Below are 19,969 nucleotides of genomic sequence, written 5' to 3'. Positions count from 1 at the left end.
ACAAAAATCGGGTTATTACTGTTGTTGTGAGCCATCTGTTCAGAGGCTACTTCGTTTGTGTTATCATACTGTTAACTGGGTTCAGATCACAAGTTGTACGGTGTGATTGGTGTGGCTGGTATGAGTCTTACCCGGGATTCAAGATCCTTCCTTATTGTGTACGCTCGTCCGGGCACAGTACCTAACTGAGGCTTGGAGGAGGGTCATAGGGGGAGGAGCCAGTACGCACCATGTGACCTAAAAGCTTTTTTAGATGTGCCCTGTCTCCTGCGGAGCCCGCTATTCCCCATGGTCCTGACGGAGTCCCAGCATCCACTACGGACTATGAGAAATAGAATTATCGGTAAGTAAATTCTTATTATTTCTGTCATTGAAATGGGGCTATTTATCGTGTATAAAAAAAACCCAGATTATTTCAGGGCCAGACTGACCATCTGGCAAATGCTGGTCCGGCCGTGGCTCAGCACACATTGTCACGGAGGCTGGCTGAGCAGCTCTGCCTCCTGTGCCCTGCTCGCTACCCCCTCCCCCCCCCCCGGCATTCAGATACACAGGGGTGTGCTGCGAGACCAAGCCCCCGTGACTCGTGGCATGCCCCCTTAAGTTGTGACCACTCCCTCTTGTCGCTAGCATGTGCCAGTACAATGCCCGTGCTGCTTTAGAGACCACGTCCCTGGATTATGTTAATATGAATACATGGAATGTGTAACTTACAACAAAAAAAAGTGACCCTGCATGTGTACTTAGGGACATCTGGGATAATTGCGGGCCCTCCGGTTAATTTGGTAGATGGGTAACTTGCAGCTGTAGCCCTAGAACTAAAGTATAGCATGATTGCACAAAAGCAGCAGCACGAAACAGAGCAAAGTCTGTAACTTTATGCAGATGCACAACACAGCCCTTCCGCGGTGTACATCCGTGCGTCTGAATGTGCAAGGCATGACATGCCCACTTTGAGCATCCGTTGACACTGAAATACCACTTGGTGCCTTAGATGCCACCATCAGGGGCAACATAGAATTTCGCACCTGTCCCATGGCTTATCCGTTTGAATACGGCCTGCTATGTGAACGTTTTGCGTCTGTACTCAGCCGATAGTGGCGAAACGCCTGCGGCACTTCCATAACCCACTGTCTCTGTGCGTTCACTCAGCCCCTTTTCTGTCACCACACAGGAACGTCCAATTCACTTTCAAAACATTTTTGAGACCATGCGTCTCCCGTGCACCTGAATCACAACTCCGACTCTGTGCGCACGGACTCTGATGCATGCGCAGTGTGACTTAGATGCATGTACAGAAGTAAAACATCCGCTCCACTGCGTCTGTCATCCCTGCTGCTTCTGACCCAGAATCAGGCCATACTGTGTAGGAGTTTTTTTTTCTTCGTAGATTTAGGGGGAATTCAATCAGCCTTGGTAATTTACTGCAGCTGATTGATTCCCTGGGGGCTATCCAATTAGCTCATCTGGTATTTTTTTCCCAGGCCCTGCTGAAGACCCGATAAAAATTTCCCAGATACAGTAAATGCCCTGTTTTTGTGAACGCAGCCGCAAAAACACATAGGCCCAAAAACTTTTCCCAGATCATATGTGTTTTCACCCAAAAAGGGGCATTTTTTCAGGAGAACAAAACGGGCTACGAATGAATTACCCAAGAAAAACATTGGGGTAAAAAAATCGCGATAAATGCCTTTTTTTTTTTCTCCTGAAAAATTATCAGGGCTGGTTGAATTCCCCCCTAGGTGCAGCAGACAGGATCAGGACCCTGATATTGAAAGCTTGGTATCTGATTACATTGGTTTTTTTCCTAAAAATATTCTCCAGTAGATATTGACAATAATTATGTCAGGTTACCAGCCCTGAGTACAGTATCCCACTTTTACCACAATACAGAGCACATATAAACGCAGAGAGACAGCACTGAGGTCATGGGTTCTATTCCCACCATGGCCCTAACTGTGTGGAGTTTGTATATTCTCCCCGTTCTTGCGTGGGTTTCCTCTGGGTACTCCGGTTTCCTCCCACAATCCAAAAATATACTGGTAGGTTAATTGGATCCCAATAAAATTAACCCTAGTGTGAATGTGTGTGTGTGTACATGTGATAGGGAATATAGATTGTAAGCTCTACTGGGGCAGGGACTGATGTGAATGGCCAAATATTCTCTGTAATGCGCTGCGGAATATGTGTGCGCTATATAAATAACTGCTAATAAGTAAAATAATAAATATGAAGAATAATGTGATAAGTGAACCTCTCGGATGAGGACTATACACAGTCTACAGGTTTTATGTTGCACATAGAACATAGAGATTTGGAGAACGGTACTAGAACAATCCGTATGTTAAAATCTTGACTTCTCAGTGCTTGGGGTAGTAACTGAGGCTTACAGAACATTTCCAGCAGTAATTAGAGATTGTGTACAGTTTATCCATTGTATTTGCCTGTAGTAAACACTGGATGTCAGTGCTGCCTCATGGAATCAGGCGATCGGTGACGCCCGCTGGGCGAGCGCCAGGCACAAATAGTTTTAACACAGTGATTACAATGCTTTCAGTATGTGTATTGCACAAAATGGGAATTTCATGTCACATATCTGAAGATTTATATAGATTTTTTCTTTTTTTTTTAGAATATAATTTTAAATAAATTAATATTATTTAGTTATGATTTCTATTAACCGTGAACTTTAAAATGCTTAAAAGTTGAGCAGGCATCTGAGATCCCTGTCATTCTCTACAGCAAAGATGTTTTATGTTTCTTTTAGTGTGTTTCACCAGGGTCAGACTGTGCCTGTGTGTTTCTAGAGGAGCAGGATAGAATATCTTACGAACAATCAGATCAGCGGAATGCTCACAGCAACACAGAGTATTTCAGCAGATATTACTTCCTAATGGGGGTAGCGAAGCTTCTGTCAGATACAAACAGCATTTGCAGATTAGACGCAGGCTGGGAGAAAAGAGGGTGACTAGGTGATATGATAAGTGGGGGTCACGGCTTAGGAGCCCGGTAGAAACAGCGGAGGGAAGTTCACATTACCCTGGAAGTGGGCCCAGACTGCATTTGATAGCGACAGTGTTATAAAGTGGAGAGTAGGAGGCCACAGCTTGAGAGTATACAGTGGAAGTCGGAAGACTGATGTGGGAAGAGTACGTGGTCATACATATCTATACAGGAGCCTAAACGATTATACTGATTCACAAGCAACGCCGGAAGCGATCTTTTGCTGCTGCGTGTGCGTGAAATGATACCGCTACTCTGAAATGATGCTTAGACCCTGCCACGCTCCGGATAAGGGCGCAGATGTTTATTTTATTCTTTCCTGAAATAATTGCACTGATTTCTACAAAAAAAAAAATGTTGCGTGTTCAGATAGTGAATGTGATAGATCAGATATAGTTACTTCATCAAGATCGAAAGTGATTTTTGTTCTCAGGAAAATAAATACGTCAGGGTTCCGTTTTGCCAGAGTATCATTCTGCTATAATAGTGGAATTACTCATACTGCGTTAGGGCGCATAGCGAGAAGCAGGCAGATGGAAACTGCGGTAGATGTTGTGGGGACTGAGTAAAAATCGGAACGGTCCAGACCCAGGAACGCCGGACTGGACCAGCTCCCTGCTTCAAACGCTTTCATTCTGGAGCCTGTAGTGCTTGTCCCCGTCCAAGTGGTGTCCTGTCAGGGGGGTGGGGTGTCTGTGACATCTGTGACCAGGGAGGTGGGGAGGGAGAGACTACATCCTCCCCGTATTCCGACTGTTACCCCATCACTCGCCCCGCCTCCCTGGTGACAGCTGCCACAGGCAGTCCCCTGGACCGGACACCCCCTGGACAGGGACGAGCACTACAAGCTCCAGAATGCAGAGCCGGGGTCCGGACCATTCTGGTTTTTACCTAATCCCCATGTGGTGCACTGTACTGTACACGTTCCATTCCCTCCCAGTGCAGCATGATTTTTACCAGGATTGCGTAAAAATCGGAACGGTCCGGACCCCGGAATGCCGGACCGGCTCCCTGCTGCAAATTCTGCCATTCTGGAGCTTGTAGTGCTCATCCACGTCCAGTCGGTGTCCCATGCAGAGGGTGTCAGTGACAGGTGTCACTGGGGAGGCGGGGAAGGGAGAGATTATGGTCTGGGGTGATAACCGTAACCAGTGCTTAAAGTGGTCCTAGAGAGGTGGTGGAAGTCAACCCCCCTCCCCACAGCGCCCATGCAATAAAGGCATTGCGGCACGCGCCGCAAAAAGAAAGGGCGTGGTCTCAAAAAGAAAGGGGCGTGGTCACAGAATAGTAATAATGCCCACAGTGGTAGCACCCCATAATACACATAATGCCCACTGCAGTAGCGCTTCTTATACAATGTCCACTGTACTGGAGGTGCCCACATGGTAGTGCCCCTTATATAGACCCCATAGTAGTGGTGCCCCTTATGCAATGCCCGCAATAGTAGTACCCCTTATGTCCCCAGGAGTGATGCCCCTTATGAAGTGCCCCCTTGACAATGCCCTCATTAGTCGTGCCCGCAGTAGTAAGGCCCTTAATGGTAATGCCCCTGTGTAGTATTGCCCCCAGTAGTAATGTTGCCTGTAGTAATGCCCCAGTCATTTAGCCCCCTGTAGTTTAGCCCTAGTAGTTATGCCCCCAGTGGTAATGCCCCTGCAGTTATGACCCCAGTAGTTTACCCCTCCTTTAGTTTAGCTTCCCAGTGGTAATGCCCCTGTAGATTAGTCCTCATGTAGTTTAGCCCCCAGTAGTTTAGCCCCTGTAGTTATGCCCCCAGTAGTAGTGCCCCTGTAGTTACGCCCCCAGTAGTAATGCCCATGTAGTTATGCCCCCAGTAGTAATGCTCTCCTGTAGTTTGCCCCCAGAAGCTTGCCCCCTTGTAGCTTGCCCCCTTGTAGTTGGCCCCCAGTAATAATGTCCCCCAGTAGTTTGCCCCCAGTAGATGCCCCACAGTAGTAATGCCCCCCAGTAGTTTGCCCCCAGTAGTAATGCCCTTAGTAGATGCCCCGTAGTAGTCATGCCCCTCAGTAGTTTGCCCCCAGTAGATGCCCCTTAGTAGTAATGCTCCCCAGTAGTTTGCCCTCAGTAGATGCCCCTTAGTAGTAATGCACCCCAGTAGTTTGCCCCAGTAGATGCCCCTTAGTAGTAATGCCCCCCAGTAGTTTGCCCCCAGTAGTAATGCCCTCAGTAGATGCCCCTTAGTAGTAATGCCCCCCAGTAGTTTGCCCCAGTAGTAATGCCCCCCAGTAGTTTGCCCCCAGTAGTGATGCCCCTTAGTAGTAATGCCCCCCAGTAGTTTGCCCCAGTAGTAATGTCCCCCAGTAGTTTGCCCCAGTAGTAATGCCCCACAGTAGTTTGCCCCCAGTAGTAATGCCCTCAGTAGATGCCCCTTAGTAGTAATGCCCCCCAGTAGTTTGCCCCAGTAGTAATGCCCGCCAGTAGTTTGCCCCAGTAGTAATGCCCCCCAGTAGTTTGCCCCCAGTAGTAATGCCCTCAGTAGATGCCCCTTAGTAGTAATGCCCCCCAGTAGTTTGTTTGCCCCAGTAGTAATGTCCCCCAGTAGTTTGCCCCCAGTAGTAATGCCCGCCAGTAGTTTGCCCCAGTAGTAATGCCCCCCAGTAGTTTGCCCCCAGTAGTAATGCCCTCAGTAGATGCCCCTTAGTAGTAATGCCCCCCAGTAGTTTGTTTGCCCCAGTAGTAATGCCCCCCAGTAGTTTGCCCCCAGTAGTACTGCCCTCAGTAGATGCCCCTTAGTAGCAATGCCCCCCAGTAGTAATGCCCGCCAGTAGTTTGCCCCAGTAGTAATACCCCCCAGTAGTTTGCCCCCAGTAGTAATGCCCTCAGTAGATGCCCCTTAGTAGTAATGCCCCCCAGTAGTTTGTTTGCCCCAGTAGTAATGCCCCCCAGTAGTTTGCCCCCAGAAGTACTGCCCTCAGTAGATGCCCCTTAGTAGCAATGCCCCCCAGTAGTAATGCCCGCCAGTAGTTTGCCCCAGTAGTAATGCCCCCCAGTAGTTTGCCCCCAGTAGTAATGTCCTCAGTAGATGCCCCTTAGTAGTAATGCCCTCCAGTAGATGCGTAGCTGCAAAGGAAAAATAACAGACAAAACACAGACCATACTTACCAAGCAGCACTCCATGTCCGGCTGCTGCAGTCCTCTGGCTGCCCGCTCCTCGGCACTATGGGAGAGACGTCATGACGTCTCTCCCATAGCGCCCAGTGACATAGGCGGAAGCCGGAGCTCAGTACTGAGCTCCTGCCTTGGGCTGCCGCTGTAATGCGGGAGATTGGCGCCCGCTGGAAACACAATCTCAGCGGGCGCCCGTCATCTCCCTGCAGTGACGGGGACACATCGCTGGGTTAGGTGAGCCGGAGGAGGCGGAACTGCGTTCCGTCTCCAAGTGGAACTGACGGAACGCAGTTCCGCCCCGTTCCGGCTCACTTTAACCCCTGACCGTAACGGTCCGGACCATATGGGGAGGCTGTAATCTCTCCCTCTCTGCCTCACCGATGACAGCTGTCACAGACAACCCCCCCAGGACAAGGCACCCCCGACGGGGACGAGCACTACAAGCTCCAGAACAGCAGAGTTTGCTGCAGGGAACCGGTCTGGTACGACGTTCCGGGGTCTGGACCGCTCCGGTTTTCACCTAACCCCATTTTTACTGTTGTTTTGTTGTTGGTCATATTGTACAGTGGCGGCACTCGTCATGACTAGGACCCACAGGTGTATCACGTTATACCCCAGCAGGTAAATCCAGAAACTAGGACCCACAGGTGTATCACATTATACCCCAGCAGGTAAATCCAGAAACTAGGACTCACAGGTGTATCACATTATACCCCAGCAGGTAAATCCAGAAACTAGGACCCACAGGTGTATCACATTATACCCCAGCAGGTAAATCCAGAAACTAGGACTCACAGGTGTATCACATTATACCCCAGCAGGTAAATCCAGAAACTAGGACCCACAGGTGTATCACATTATACCCCAGCAGGTAAATCCAGAAACTAGGACTCACAGGTGTATCACATTATACCCCAGCAGGTAAATCCAGAAACTAGGACTCACAAGTGTATCACATTATACCCCAGCAGGTAAATCCAGAAACTAGGACCCACAGGTGTATCACATTATACCCCAGCAGGTAAATCCAGGTGGAAACATAGAAACATACTGTCCATAGAATTTGATAGCAGATAAGAGCCACTTGTCCCATCTAGTCCGGCCAGGTGTGTTCTCTGTGGACTTTCCTTTCCACCGAGCTGACCATTCTGTGTGGAGACCGGATGATATCTGTGGCGCTGAATGTGGACATGTCTGTGGTGCTGGGAAATAAATATAATGTATTGGTTACCGCTAGACGTTTATTTCAGTGCTGCCTAACACCATAGATTACAGATGCATTCCTTTAATATATCTTTTTTTCACCCATAGGGCGCACGTGGTCCTGCTGGAATAGATGGAGAACCCGGTATTCCCGGACAGCCTGGTGATCCCGGACCACCTGGCCATCCTTCACTCCCTGGAAGTCATGTAAGGGAAGGCCATGAAAATACTGGGGTAGTTTACTATATACAGATGGAGCCCTGCTCATTTATCCCTTTAATAGGATTAATTGAGCCAGTGCTGTCGGACTTAATCCCCTGCTGTATTGTTCTCTCTGTATTGTATTGCAGCTGAGGACAATAGATGACAGGCATATGCTAATAAACCTTGGTGCACCTAGGTGCAGCAGAGAAGGCTAGATGAGCGTGGCTTCATCTGTAATGTCACTAAATGTAGAGGACCCCTCTTCTAACATCCAGAGGCAGCTACACACAGTATACCTGGTCCCTCTAGAGTTTCATGAACAAAGTATATACCGGGACGATGTATTAGGCTACGCGTATGCCAGATACCAACCTGCATTCCCATAACGGACATTGCTGCTTTAGCTCCCTGAAATCTCTGCACCGGGGAACCCCCGCTGCCTATAGCATTTGTCCCACAGAGCGGATACACCTCCATCACATACTGTATGCATCTACTGAACGACCCATGAAAGCGGCCAAGAATGGAACCGCTATTGTATGCAAGAGAAACCTGCTAAAAGAGAACAAGTGGGGGGAGTTGCCCATATCAACCAATCAGAATCTAGCTACCATTTTATAGAATGCACTAGATAAATAAGAGCCAGAATCTGACTGGGCAACACCTCCGCTTGTTCTCTTCAGTAGGATGGATAAATATCCCCTATAGTGAGAGACAAACAAAGGATGCAGAGCAGAGAAGTTGGACTAGGCATGGAACTTAAATGCTGCCGTACCGGGTAGTGACCAAGGGAAGTTGTACTGTGCGATGCTGAAAAAAATCAAGATTGATGCCTAGTGCACAAAGAAGACCCCTTACTACAGCAAATGTACAACATTAGGAACCGCGTAGAGCGCACTGTGGAATCCGGAGCCCATTGCAGAATAACCTGCCCAGTGCTATGTACTAATTATAGCACAGCGAGCTGGCTACTAGTCACTACTGCGCTACACGGCGATGAATGCAGTATGGGCATTAGCTGCAGCAGAAATACTATCACCAGCTTCTGTCCTCATCAGATATAATCTATTGCTCTAGTGACTCCTAATAACATGCATATAATTATTCATTGTTTCCCTTTCTTGCAGCCGTTTTCCTCTCAGATGCAGGGCGGCTTTGACGAGAAGTCTGGTCTTGGCTCACAAGTCGGATTAATGCCTGGATCAGTGGTAAGAGCAATCTGGTCAATGTTCCTGATGTCCTGAGAGCCGTGACCATGCAGCTATAGGGTCAATGGCTGTGCGTGTTCTAGTGTACAGTATAACTAAGCCAGGCAGTGCCCGGATGAGTGCTGGGAAGGGGTAACATTAGGGGTGTACATTATAACTAAGCCAGGCAGTGCCCGGATGAGTGCTGGGAAGGGGTAACATTAGGGGTGTACAGTATAAATAAGCCAGTCAGTGCCCGGATGAGTGCTGGGAAGGGGTAACATTGGGGGTGTACAGTATAACTAAGCCAGGCAGTGCCCGGATGAGTGCTGGGAAGGGGTAACATTAGGGGTGTACATTATAACTAAGCCAGGCAGTGCCCGGATGAGTGCTGGGAAGGGGTAACATTAGGGGTGTACATTATAACTAAGCCAGGCAGTGCCCGGATGAGTGCTGGGAAGGGGTAATATTAGGGGTGTACAGTATAACTAAGCCAGGCAGTGCCCGGATGAGTGCTGGGAAGGGGTAACATTAGGGGTGTACATTATAACTAAGCCAGGCAGTGCCCGGATGAGTGCTGGGAAGGGGTAACATTAGGGGTGTACATTATAACTAAGCCAGGCAGTGCCCGGATGAGAGCTGGGAAGGGGTAACATTAGGGGTGTACAGTATAACTAAGCCAGGCAGTGCCCGGATGAGTGCTGGGAAGGGGTAACATTAGGGGTGTACAGTATAACTAAGCCAGGCAGTGCCCGGATGAGTGCTGGGAAGGGGTAACATTGGATGTGTACATTATAACTAAGCCAGGCAGTGCCCGAATGAGTGCTGGGAAGGGGTAACATTAGGGGTGTACAGTATAACTAAGCCAGGCAGTGCCCGGATGAGTGCTGGGAAGGGGTAACATTAGGGGTGTACTGTATAACTAAGCCAGACAGTGCCCGGATGAGTGCTGGGAAGTGGTAACATTGGGGGTGTACAGTATAACTAAGCCAGGCAGTGCCCGGATGAGTGCTGGGAAGAGGTAACATTAGGGGTGTACAGTATAACTAAGCCAGGCAGTGCCCGGATGAGCGCTGGGAAGGGGTAACATTGGGGTGTACAGTATAACTAAGCCAGGTAGTGCCCGGATGAGTGCTGGGAAGGGGTAACATTAGGGGTGTACAGTATAACTAAGCCAGGCAGTGCCCGGATGAGTGCTGGGAAGGGGTAACATTAGGGGTGTACAGTATAACTAAGCCTGGCAGTGCCCGGATGAGTGCTGGGAAGGGGTAACATTGGATGTGTACAATATAACTAAGCCAGGCAGTGCCTGGATGTGTGCTGGGAAGGGGTAACATTAGGGGTGTACAGTATAACTAAGCCAGGCAGTGCCCGGATGAGTACAGGGAAGGGGTAACATTTGGGGTGTACAGTATAATTAAGCCAAGCAGTGCCCGGATGAGTGCTGGGAAGGGGTAACATTAGGGGTGTACAGTATAACTAAGCCAGGCAGTGCCCGGATGAGTGCTGGGAAGGGGTAACATTAGGGGTGTACTGTATAACTAAGCCAGGCAGTGTCCGGATGAGTGCTGGGAAGGGGTAACATTGGGGGTGTACAGAATAACTAAGCCAGGCAGTGCCCGGATGAGTGCAGGGAAGGGGTAACATTAGGGGTGTACTGTATAACTAAGCCAGGCAGTGCCCGGATGAGTGCAGGGAAGGGGTAACATTAGGGGGTGTACAGTATAACTAAGCCAGGCACTGCCCGGATGAGTGCAGGGAAGGGGTAACATTAGGGGTGTACAGTATAACTAAGCCAGGCAGTGCCCGGATTAGTGCTGGGAAGGGGTAACATTAGGGGTGTACTGTATAACTAAGCCAGGCAGTGTCCGGATGACTGCTGGGAAGGGGTAACATTGGGGGTGTACAGAATAACTAAGCCAGGCAGTGCCCGGATGAGTGCAGGGAAGGGGTAACATTAGGGGGTGTACAGTATAACTAAGCCAGGCACTGCCCGGATGAGTGCAGGGAAGGGGTAACATTAGGGGTGTACTGTATAACTAAGCCAGGCAGTGCCCGGATGAGTGCTGGGAAGTGGTAACATTAGGGGTGTACAGTATAACTAAGCCAGGCAGTGCCCGAATGAGTGCTGGGAAGTGGTAACATTAGGGGTGTACAGTATAACGAAGCCAGGCAGTGCCCGGATGAGTGCTGGGAAGGGGTAACATTAGGGGTGTACAGTATAACTAAGCCAGGCAGTGCCCGGATGAGTGCTGGGAAGGGGTAACATTAGGGGTGTACAGTATAACTAAGCCTGGCAGTGCCCGGATGAGTGCTGGGAAGGGGTAACATTGGATGTGTACAATATAACTAAGCCAGGCAGTGCCCAGATGAGTGAAGGGAAGGGGTAACATTAGAAGTGAACAGTATAACTAAACCAGGCAGTGCCCGGATGAGTGCTGGGAAGGGGTAACATTAGGGGTGTACAGTATAACTAAGCCAGGCAGTGCCCGGATGAGTGCTGGGATGGGGTAACATTGGATGTGTACAATATAACTAAGCCAGGCAGTGCCCAGATGAGTGCAGGGAAGGGGTAACATTAGGGGTGTACAGTATAACTAAACCAGGCAGTGCCCGGATGAGTGCTGGGAAGGGGTAACATTAGGGGTGTACAGTATAACTAAGCCAGGCAGTGCCCGGATGAGTGCAGGTAAGGGGTAACATTAGGGGTGTACAGTATACCTAAACCAGGCAGTGCCCGGATGAGTGCTGGGCAGGGGTAACATTAGGGGTGTACAGTATAACTAAGCCAGGCAGTACCCGGATGAGTGCTGGGAAGGGGTAACATTGGGGGTGTACAGTATAACTAAGCCAGGCAGTGCCCGGATGAGTGCTGGGAAGGGGTAACATTAGGGGTGTACAGTATTACTAAGCCAGGCAGTGCCCGGATGAGTGCTGGGAAGGGGTAACATTAAGGGTGTACAGTATAACTAAGCCAGGCAGTGCCCGGATGAGCGCTGGGAAGGGGTAACATTAGGGGTGTACAGTATAACTAAGCCAGGCAGTGCCCGGATGAGTGCTGGGAAGTGGTAACATTGGATGTGTACAATATACCTAAGCCAGGCAGTGCCCGGATGAGTGCTGGGAAGGGGTAACATTGGGGGTGTACAGTATAACTAAGCCAGGCAGTGCCCGGATGAGTGCTGGGAAGGGGTAACATTAGGGGTGTACAGTATAACTAAGCCAAGCAGTGCCCTGATGAGTGCAGGGAAGGGGTAACATTAGGGGTGTACAGTATAACTAAGCCAGGCAGTGCCCGGATGAGTGCAGGGAAGGGGTAACATTAGGGGTGTACAGTATAACTAAACCAGGCAGTGCCCGGATGAGTGCTGGGAAGGGGTAACATTAGGGGTGTACAGTACAAATAAACCAGGCAGTGCCCGGATGAGTGCTGGGAAGGGGTAACATTGGGGGTGTACAGTATAACTAAGCCAGGCAGTGCCCGGATGAGTGCTGGGAAGGGGTAACATTAGGGGTGTACAGTATTACTAAGCCAGGCAGTGCCCGGATGTGTGCTGGGAAGGGGTAACATTGGGGGTGTACAGTATAATTAAGCCAGGCAGTGCCCGGATGAGTGCTGGGAAGGGGTAACATTAGGGGTGTACAGTATAACTAAGCCAGGCAGTGCCCGGATTAGTGCTGGGAAGGGGTGACATTGGGGGTGTACAGTACAACTAAGCCAGGCAGTGCCCGGATGAGTGCTGGGAAGGGGTAACATTAGGGGTGTACAGTATAACTAAGCCAGGCAGTGCCCGGATGAGTGCTGGGAAGGGGTAACATTAGGGGTGTACAGTATAACTAAGCCAGGCAGTGCCCGGATGAGTGCTGGGAAGTGGTAACATTAGGGGTGTACAGTATAACTAAGCCAGGCAGTGCCCGGATAAGTGCTGGGAAGGGGTAACATTAGGGGTGTACAGTATAACTAAGCCAGACAGTGCCCGGATGAGTGCTGAGAAGGGGGTAAAATTGGGGATGTACAGTATAACTAAGCCAGGCAGTGCCCGGATGAGTGCTGGGAAGAGGTAACATTAGGGGTGTACAGTATAACTAAGCCAGGCAGTGCCCGGATGAGTGTTGGGAAGGGGTAACATTAGGGGTGTACAGTATAACTAAGCCAGGCAGTGCCCGGATGAGTGCAGGGAAGGGGTAACATTAGGGGTGTACAGTATAACTAAACCAGGCAGTGCCCGGATGAATACTGGGCAGGGGTAACATTAGGGGTGTACAGTATAACTAAGCCAGGCAGTGCCCGGATGAGTGCTGGGAAGGGGTAACATTGGGGGTGTACAGTATAATTAAGCCAGGCAGTGCCCGGATGAGTGCTGGGAAGGGGTAACATTAGGGGTGTACAGTATAACTAAGCCAGGCAGTGCCCGGATGAGTGCTGGGAAGGGGTAACATTGGGGGTGTACAGTACAACTAAGCCAGGCAGTGCCCGGATGAGTGCTGGGAAGAGGTAACATTAGGGGTGTACAGTATAACTAAGCCAGGCAGTGCCCGGATGAGTGCTGGGAAGGGGTAACATTAGGGGTGTACAGTATAACTAAGCCAGGCAGTGCCCGGATGAGTGCTGGGAAGTGGTAACATTAGGGGTGTACAGTATAACTAAGCCAGGCAGTGCCCGGATGAGTGCTGGGAAGGGGTAACATTAGGGGTGTACAGTATAACTAAGCCAGGCAGTGCCCGGATGAGTGCTGGGAAGGGGGTAACATTGGGGATGTACAGTATAACTAAGCCAGGCAGTGCCCGGATGAGTGCTGGGAAGTGGTAACATTGGGGATGTACAGTATAACTAAGCCAAGCAGTGCCCGGATGAGTGCTGGGAAGAGGTAACATTAGGGGTGTACAGTATAACTAAACCAGGCAGTGCCCGGATGAGTGCTGGGAAGGGGTAACATTGGATGTGTACAATATAACTAAGCCAGGCAGTGCCCGGATGAGTGCTGGGAAGGGGTAACATTAGGGGTGTACAGTATAACTAAGCCAGGCAGTGCCCGGATGAGTGCTGGGAAGGGGTAACATTAGGGGTGTACAGTATAACTAAGCCAGGCAGTGCCCGGATGAGTGCAGGGAAGGGGTAACATTAGAGGTGTACTGTATAACTAAGCCAGGCAGTGCCCGGATGAGTGCAGGGAAGGGGTAACATTAGGGGGTGTACAGTATAACTAAGCCAGGCACTGCCCGGATGAGTGCAGGGAAGGGGTAACATTAGGGGTGTACAGTATAACTAAGCCAAGCAGTGCCGGATGAGTGCAGGGAAGGGGTAACATTAGGGGTTTACAGTATAACTAAGCCAGGCAGTGCCCGGATGAGTGCAGGGAAGGGGTAACATTAAGGGTGTACAGTATAACTAAGCCAGGCAGTGCCCGGATGAGTGCAGGGAAGTGGTAACATTAGGGGTGTACAGTATAACTAAGCCAGGCAGTGCCCGGATGAGTACAGGGAAGGGGTAACATTTGGGGTGTACAGTATAATTAAGCCAGGCAGTACCTGGATGAGTGCTGGGAAGGGGTAACATTAGGGGTGTACAGTATAACTAAGCCAGGCAGTGCCCGGATGAGTGCTGGGAAGGGGTAACATTGGATGTGTACAATATAACTAAGCCAGGCAGTGCCCGTATGAGTGCTGGTAAGGGGTAACATTAGGGGTGTACAGTATAACTAAGCCAGGCAGTGCCCGGATGAGTGCAGGAAAGGGGTAACATTAGGGGTGTACAGTATAACTAAGCCAGGCAGTGCCCGGATGAGTGCTGGGAAGGGGTAACATTAGGGGTGTACAGTATAACTAAGCCAGGCAGTGCCCGGATGAGTGCAGGGAAGGGGTAACATTAGGGGTGTACAGTATAACTAAGCCAGGCAGTGCCCGGATGAGTACAGGGAAGGGGTAACATTTGGGGTGTACAGTATAACTAAGCCAGGCAGTGCCCGGATGAGTGCTGGGAAGGGGTAACATTGGATGTGTACAATATAACTAAGCCAGGCAGTGCCCGGATGAGTGCTGGGAAGGGGTAACATTAGGGGTGTACAGTATAACTAAGCCAGGCAGTGCCCGGATGAGTGCTGGGAAGGGGTAACATTGGATGTGTACAATATAACTAAGCCAGGCAGTGCCCGGATGAGTGCTGGGAAGGGGTAACATTAGGGGTGTACAGTATAACTAAGCCAGGCAGTGCCCGGATGAGTGCTGGGAAGGGGTAACATTGGATGTGTACAATATAACTAAGCCAGGCAGTGCCCGGATGAGTGCTGGGAAGGGGTAACATTAGGGGTGTACAGTATAACTAAGCCAGGCAGTGCCCGGATGAGTGCTGGGAAGGGGTAACATTGGATGTGTACAATATAACTAAGCCAGGCAGTGCCCAGATGAGTGCAGGGAAGGGGTAACATTAGGGGTGTACAGTATAACTAAACCAGGCAGTGCCCGGATGAGTGCTGGGAAGGGGTAACATTGGATGTGTACAATATAACTAAGCCAGGCAGTGCCCAGATGAGTGCAGGGAAGGGGTAACATTAGGGGTGTACAGTATAACTAAACCAGGCAGTGCCCGGATGAGTGCTGGGAAGTGGTAACATTGGATGTGTACAATATAACTAAGCCAGGCAGTGCCCAGATGAGTGCTGGGAAGGGGTAACATTAGGGGTGTACAGTATAACTAAGCCAGGCAGTGCCCGGATGAGTGCAGGGAAGGGGTAACATTAGGGGTGTACAGTATACCTAAACCAGGCAGTGCCCGGATGAGTGCTGGGAAGGGGTAACATTGGATGTGTACAATATAACTAAGCCAGGCAGTGCCCAGATGAGTGCAGGGAAGGGGTAACATTAGGGGTGTACAGTATAACTAAACCAGGCAGTGCCCGGATGAGTGCTGGGAAGGGGTAACATTAGGGGTGTACAGTATAACTAAGCCAGGCAGTGCCCGGATGAGTGCAGGGAAGGGGTAACATTAGGGGTGTACAGTATACCTAAACCAGGCAGTGCCCGGATGAGTGCTGGGCAGGGGTAACATTAGGGGTGTACAGTATAACTAAGCCAGGCAGTACCCGGATGAGTGCTGGGAAGGGGTAACATTGGGGGTGTACAGTATAACTAAGCCAGGCAGTGCCCGGATGAGTGCTGGGAAGGGGTAACATTAGGGGTGTACAGTATTACTAAGCCAGGCAGTGCCCGGATGAGTGCTGGGAAGGGGTAACATTAAGGGTGTACAGTATAACTAAGCCAGGCAGTGCCCGGATGAGCGCTGGGAAGGGGTAACATTAGGGGTGTACAGTATAACTAAGCCAGGCAGTGCCCGGATGAGTGCTGGGAAGTGGTAACATTGGATGTGTACAATATACCTAAGCCAGGCAGTGCCCGGATGAGTGCTGGGAAGGGGTAACATTGGGGGTGTACAGTATAACTAAGCCAGGCAGTGCCCGGATGAGTGCTGGGAAGGGGTAACATTAGGGGTGTACAGTATAACTAAGCCAAGCAGTGCCCTGATGAGTGCAGGGAAGGGGAAACAGGGGTGTACAGTATAACTAAGCCAGGCAGTGCCCGGATGAGTGCAGGGAATGGGTAACATTAGGGGTGTACAGTATAACTAAACCAGGCAGTGCCCGGATGAGTGCTGGGAAGGGGTAACATTAGGGGTGTACAGTACAAATAAACCAGGCAGTGCCCGGATGAGTGCTGGGAAGGGGTAACATTAGGGGTGTACAGTATTACTAAGCCAGGCAGTGCCCGGATGTGTGCTGGGAAGGGGTAACATTGGGGGTGTACAGTATAATTAAGCCAGGCAGTGCCCGGATGAGTGCTGGGAAGGGGTAACATTAAGGGTGTACAGTATAACTAAGCCAGGCAGTGCCCGGATGAGTGCTGGGAAGGGGTAACATTGGGGGTGTACAGTACAACTAAGCCAGGCTGTGCCCGGATGAGTGCTGGGAAGGGGTAACATTAGGGGTGTACAGTATAACTAAGCCAGGCAGTGCCCGGATGAGTGCTGGGAAGGGGTAACATTAGGGGTGTACAGTATAACTAAGCCAGGCAGTGCCCGGATGAGTGCTAGGAAGTGGTAACATTAGGGGTGTACAGTATAACTAAGCCAGGCAGTGCCCAGATGAGTGCTGGGAAGGGGTAACATTGGGGATGTACAGTATAACTAAGCCAGGCAGTGCCCGGATGAGTGCTGGGAAGTGGTAACATTGGGGATGTACAGTATAACTAAGCCAGGCAGTGCCCGGATGAGTGCTGGGAAGAGGTAACATTAGGGATGTACAGTATAACTAAGCCAGGCATTGCCCGGATGAGTGCTGGGAAGGGGTAACATTGGATGTGTACAATATAACTAAGCCAGGCAGTGCCCGGATGAGTGCTGGGAAGGGGTAACATTAGGGGTGTACAGTATAACTAAGCCAGGCAGTGCCCGGATGAGTGCAGGGAAGGGGTAACATTAGGGGTGTACAGTATAACTAAACCAGGCAGTGCCCGTATGAGTGCTGGGCAGGGGTAACATTAGGGGTGTACACTATAACTAAGCCAGGCAGTGCCCGGATGAGTGCTGGGAAGGGGTAACATTGGGGGTCTACAGTATAATTAAGCCAGGCAGTGCCCGGATGAGTGCTGGGAAGGGGTAACATTAGGGGTGTACAGTATAACTAAGCCAGGCAGTGCCCGGATGAGTGCTGGGAAGGGGTAACATTGGGGGTGTATAGTACAACTAAGCCAGGCAGTGCCCGGATGAGTGCTGGGAAGGGGTAACATTAGGGGTGTACAGTATAACTAAGCCAGGCAGTGCCCGGATGAGTGCTGGGAAGGGGTAACATTAGGGGTGTACAGTATAACTAAGCCAGGCAGTGCCCAGGTGAGTGCTGGGAAGTGGTAACATTAGGGGTGTACAGTATAACTAAGCCAGGCAGTGCCCGGATGAGTGCTGGGAAGGGGTAACATTAGGGGTGTACAGTATAACTAAGCCAGGCAGTGCCCGGATGAGTGCTGGGAAGGGGGTAACATTGGGGATGTACAGTATAACTAAGCCAGGCAGTGCCCGGATGAGTGCTGGGAAGTGGTAACATTGGGGATGTACAGTATAACCTAGCCAGGCAGTGCCCGGATGAGTGCTGGGAAGAGGTAACATTAGGGGTGTACAGTATAACTAAGCCAGGCAGTGCCCGGATGAGTGCTGGGAAGGGGTAACATTGGATGTGTACAATATAACTAAGCCAGGCAGTGCCCGGATGAGTGCTGGGAAGGGGTAACATTAGGGGTGTACAGTATAACTAAGCCAGGCAGTGCCCGGATGAGTGCAGGGAAGGGGTAACATTAGGGGTGTACAGTATAACTAAACCAGGCAGTGCCCGGATGAGTGCTGGGTAGGGGTAACATTAGGGGTGTACAGTATAACTAAGCCAGGCAGTGCCCGGATGAGTGCTGGGAAGGGGTAACATTTGGGTTGTACAGTATAACTAAGCCAGGCAGTGCCCGGATGAGTGCTGGGAAGGGGTAACATTGGATGTGTACAATATAACTAAGCCAGGCAGTGCCCGGATGAGTGCTGGGAAGGGGTAACATTAGGGGTGTACAGTATAACTAAGCCAGGCAGTGCCCGGATGAGTGCAGGGAAGGGGTAACATTAGGGGTGTACAGTATAACTAAACCAGGCAGTGCCCGGATGAGTGCTGGGTAGGGGTAACATTAGGGGTGTACAGTATAACTAAGCCAGGCAGTGCCCGGATGAGTGCTGGGAAGGGGTAACATTTGGGTTGTACAGTATAACTAAGCCAGGCAGTGCCCGGTTGAGTGCTGGGAAGGGGTAACATTAGGGGTGTACAGTATAACTAAGACAGGCAGTGCCCGGATGAGCGCTGGGAAGGGGTAACATTGGGGTGTACAGTATAACTAAGCCAGGCAGTGCCCGGATGAGTGCTGGGAAGGGGTAATATTAGGGGTGTACAGTATAACTAAGACAGGCAGTGCCCGGATGAGTGCTGGGAAGGGGTAACATTAGGGGTGTACAGTATAACTAAGCCAGGCAGTGCCCGGATGAGTGCTGGGAAGGGGTAACATTGGGGGTGTACAGTATAACTAAGCCAGGCAGTGCTCGGATGAGTGCTGGGAAGGGGTAATATTAGGGATGTACAGTATAACTAAGCCAGGCAGTGCCCGGATGAGTGCTGGGAAGGGGTAATATTAGGGGTGTACAGTATAACTAAGCCATGCAGTGTCCGGATGAGTGCTGGGAAGGGGTAACATTAGGGGTGTACATTATAACTAAGCCAGGCAGTGCCCGGATGAGTGCTGGGTAGGGGTAACATTCGGGGTATACTGTATAACTAAGCCAGGCAGTGCCCGGATGAGTGCTGGGAAGGGGTAACATTGGGGGTATACTGTATAACTAAGCCAGGCAGTGCCCGGATGAGTGCTGGGTAGGGGTAACATTGGGGGTATACTGTATAACTAAGCCAGGCAGTGCCCGGATGAGTCCTGGGAAGGGGTAATATTTGGGGTGTACAGTATAACTAAGCCAGGCAGTGACCGGATGAGTGCTGGGAAGGGGTAATATTAGGGGTGTACAGTATAACTAAGCCAGGCAGTGCCCGGATGAGTACAGGGAAGGGGTAACATTTGGGGTGTACAGTATAACTAAGCCAGGCAGTGCCTGGATGAGTGCCGGGAAGGGGTAACATTAGGGGTGTACAGTATAACTAAGCCAGGCAGTGCCCGGATGAGTGCTGGGAAGGGGTAACATTGGATGTGTACATTATAACTAAGCCAGGCAGTGCCCGGATGAGTGCTGGGAAGGGGTAACATTAGGGGTGTACAGTATAACTAAGCCAGGCAGTGCCCGGATGAGTGCTGGGAAGGGGTAACATTGGATGTGTACAATATAACTAAGCCAGGCAGTGCCCAGATGAGTGCAGGGAAGGGGTAACATTAGGGGTGTACAGTATAACTAAACCAGGCAGTGCCCGGATGAGTGCTGGGAAGGGGTAACATTAGGGGTGTACAGTATAACTAAGCCAGGCAGTGCCCGGATGAGTGCAGGGAAGGGGTAACATTAGGGGTGTACAGTATAACTAAACCAGGCAGTGCCCGGATGAGTGCTGGGCAGGGGTAATATTAGGGGTGTACAGTATAACTAAGCCAGGCAGTGCCCGGATGAGTGCTGGGAAGGGGTAACATTAGGGGTGTACAGTATAACTAAGCCAGGCAGTGCCCGGATGAGTGCT

The 19,969-nt window shown here is 50.5% G+C and overlaps 1 protein-coding gene across 2 annotated transcripts in view; it reads left to right on the top strand.

Annotated features, from left to right (window-relative positions):
• The window catches only part of COL5A2 (collagen type V alpha 2 chain), a 266,184-nt gene that overhangs the window by 128,667 nt on the left and 117,548 nt on the right, over window positions 1-19,969 (top strand). For both annotated transcript variants that reach the window (XM_063932735.1, XM_063932734.1), the window contains exons 7-8: window positions 7,444-7,542; window positions 8,667-8,747. In XM_063932735.1, coding sequence (XP_063788805.1) covers window positions 7,444-7,542; window positions 8,667-8,747 — 180 coding nt within the window. The remainder of the gene's footprint in view (window positions 1-7,443; window positions 7,543-8,666; window positions 8,748-19,969) is intronic.

The sequence above is a fragment of the Pseudophryne corroboree genome, chromosome 7 (assembly GCF_028390025.1).
Source record: "Pseudophryne corroboree isolate aPseCor3 chromosome 7, aPseCor3.hap2, whole genome shotgun sequence".
NCBI lineage: Eukaryota > Metazoa > Chordata > Amphibia > Anura > Myobatrachidae > Pseudophryne > Pseudophryne corroboree.
Note: the sequence above shows the minus strand (reverse complement) of the source record. Positions and strands in the feature narration are given on the sequence as shown.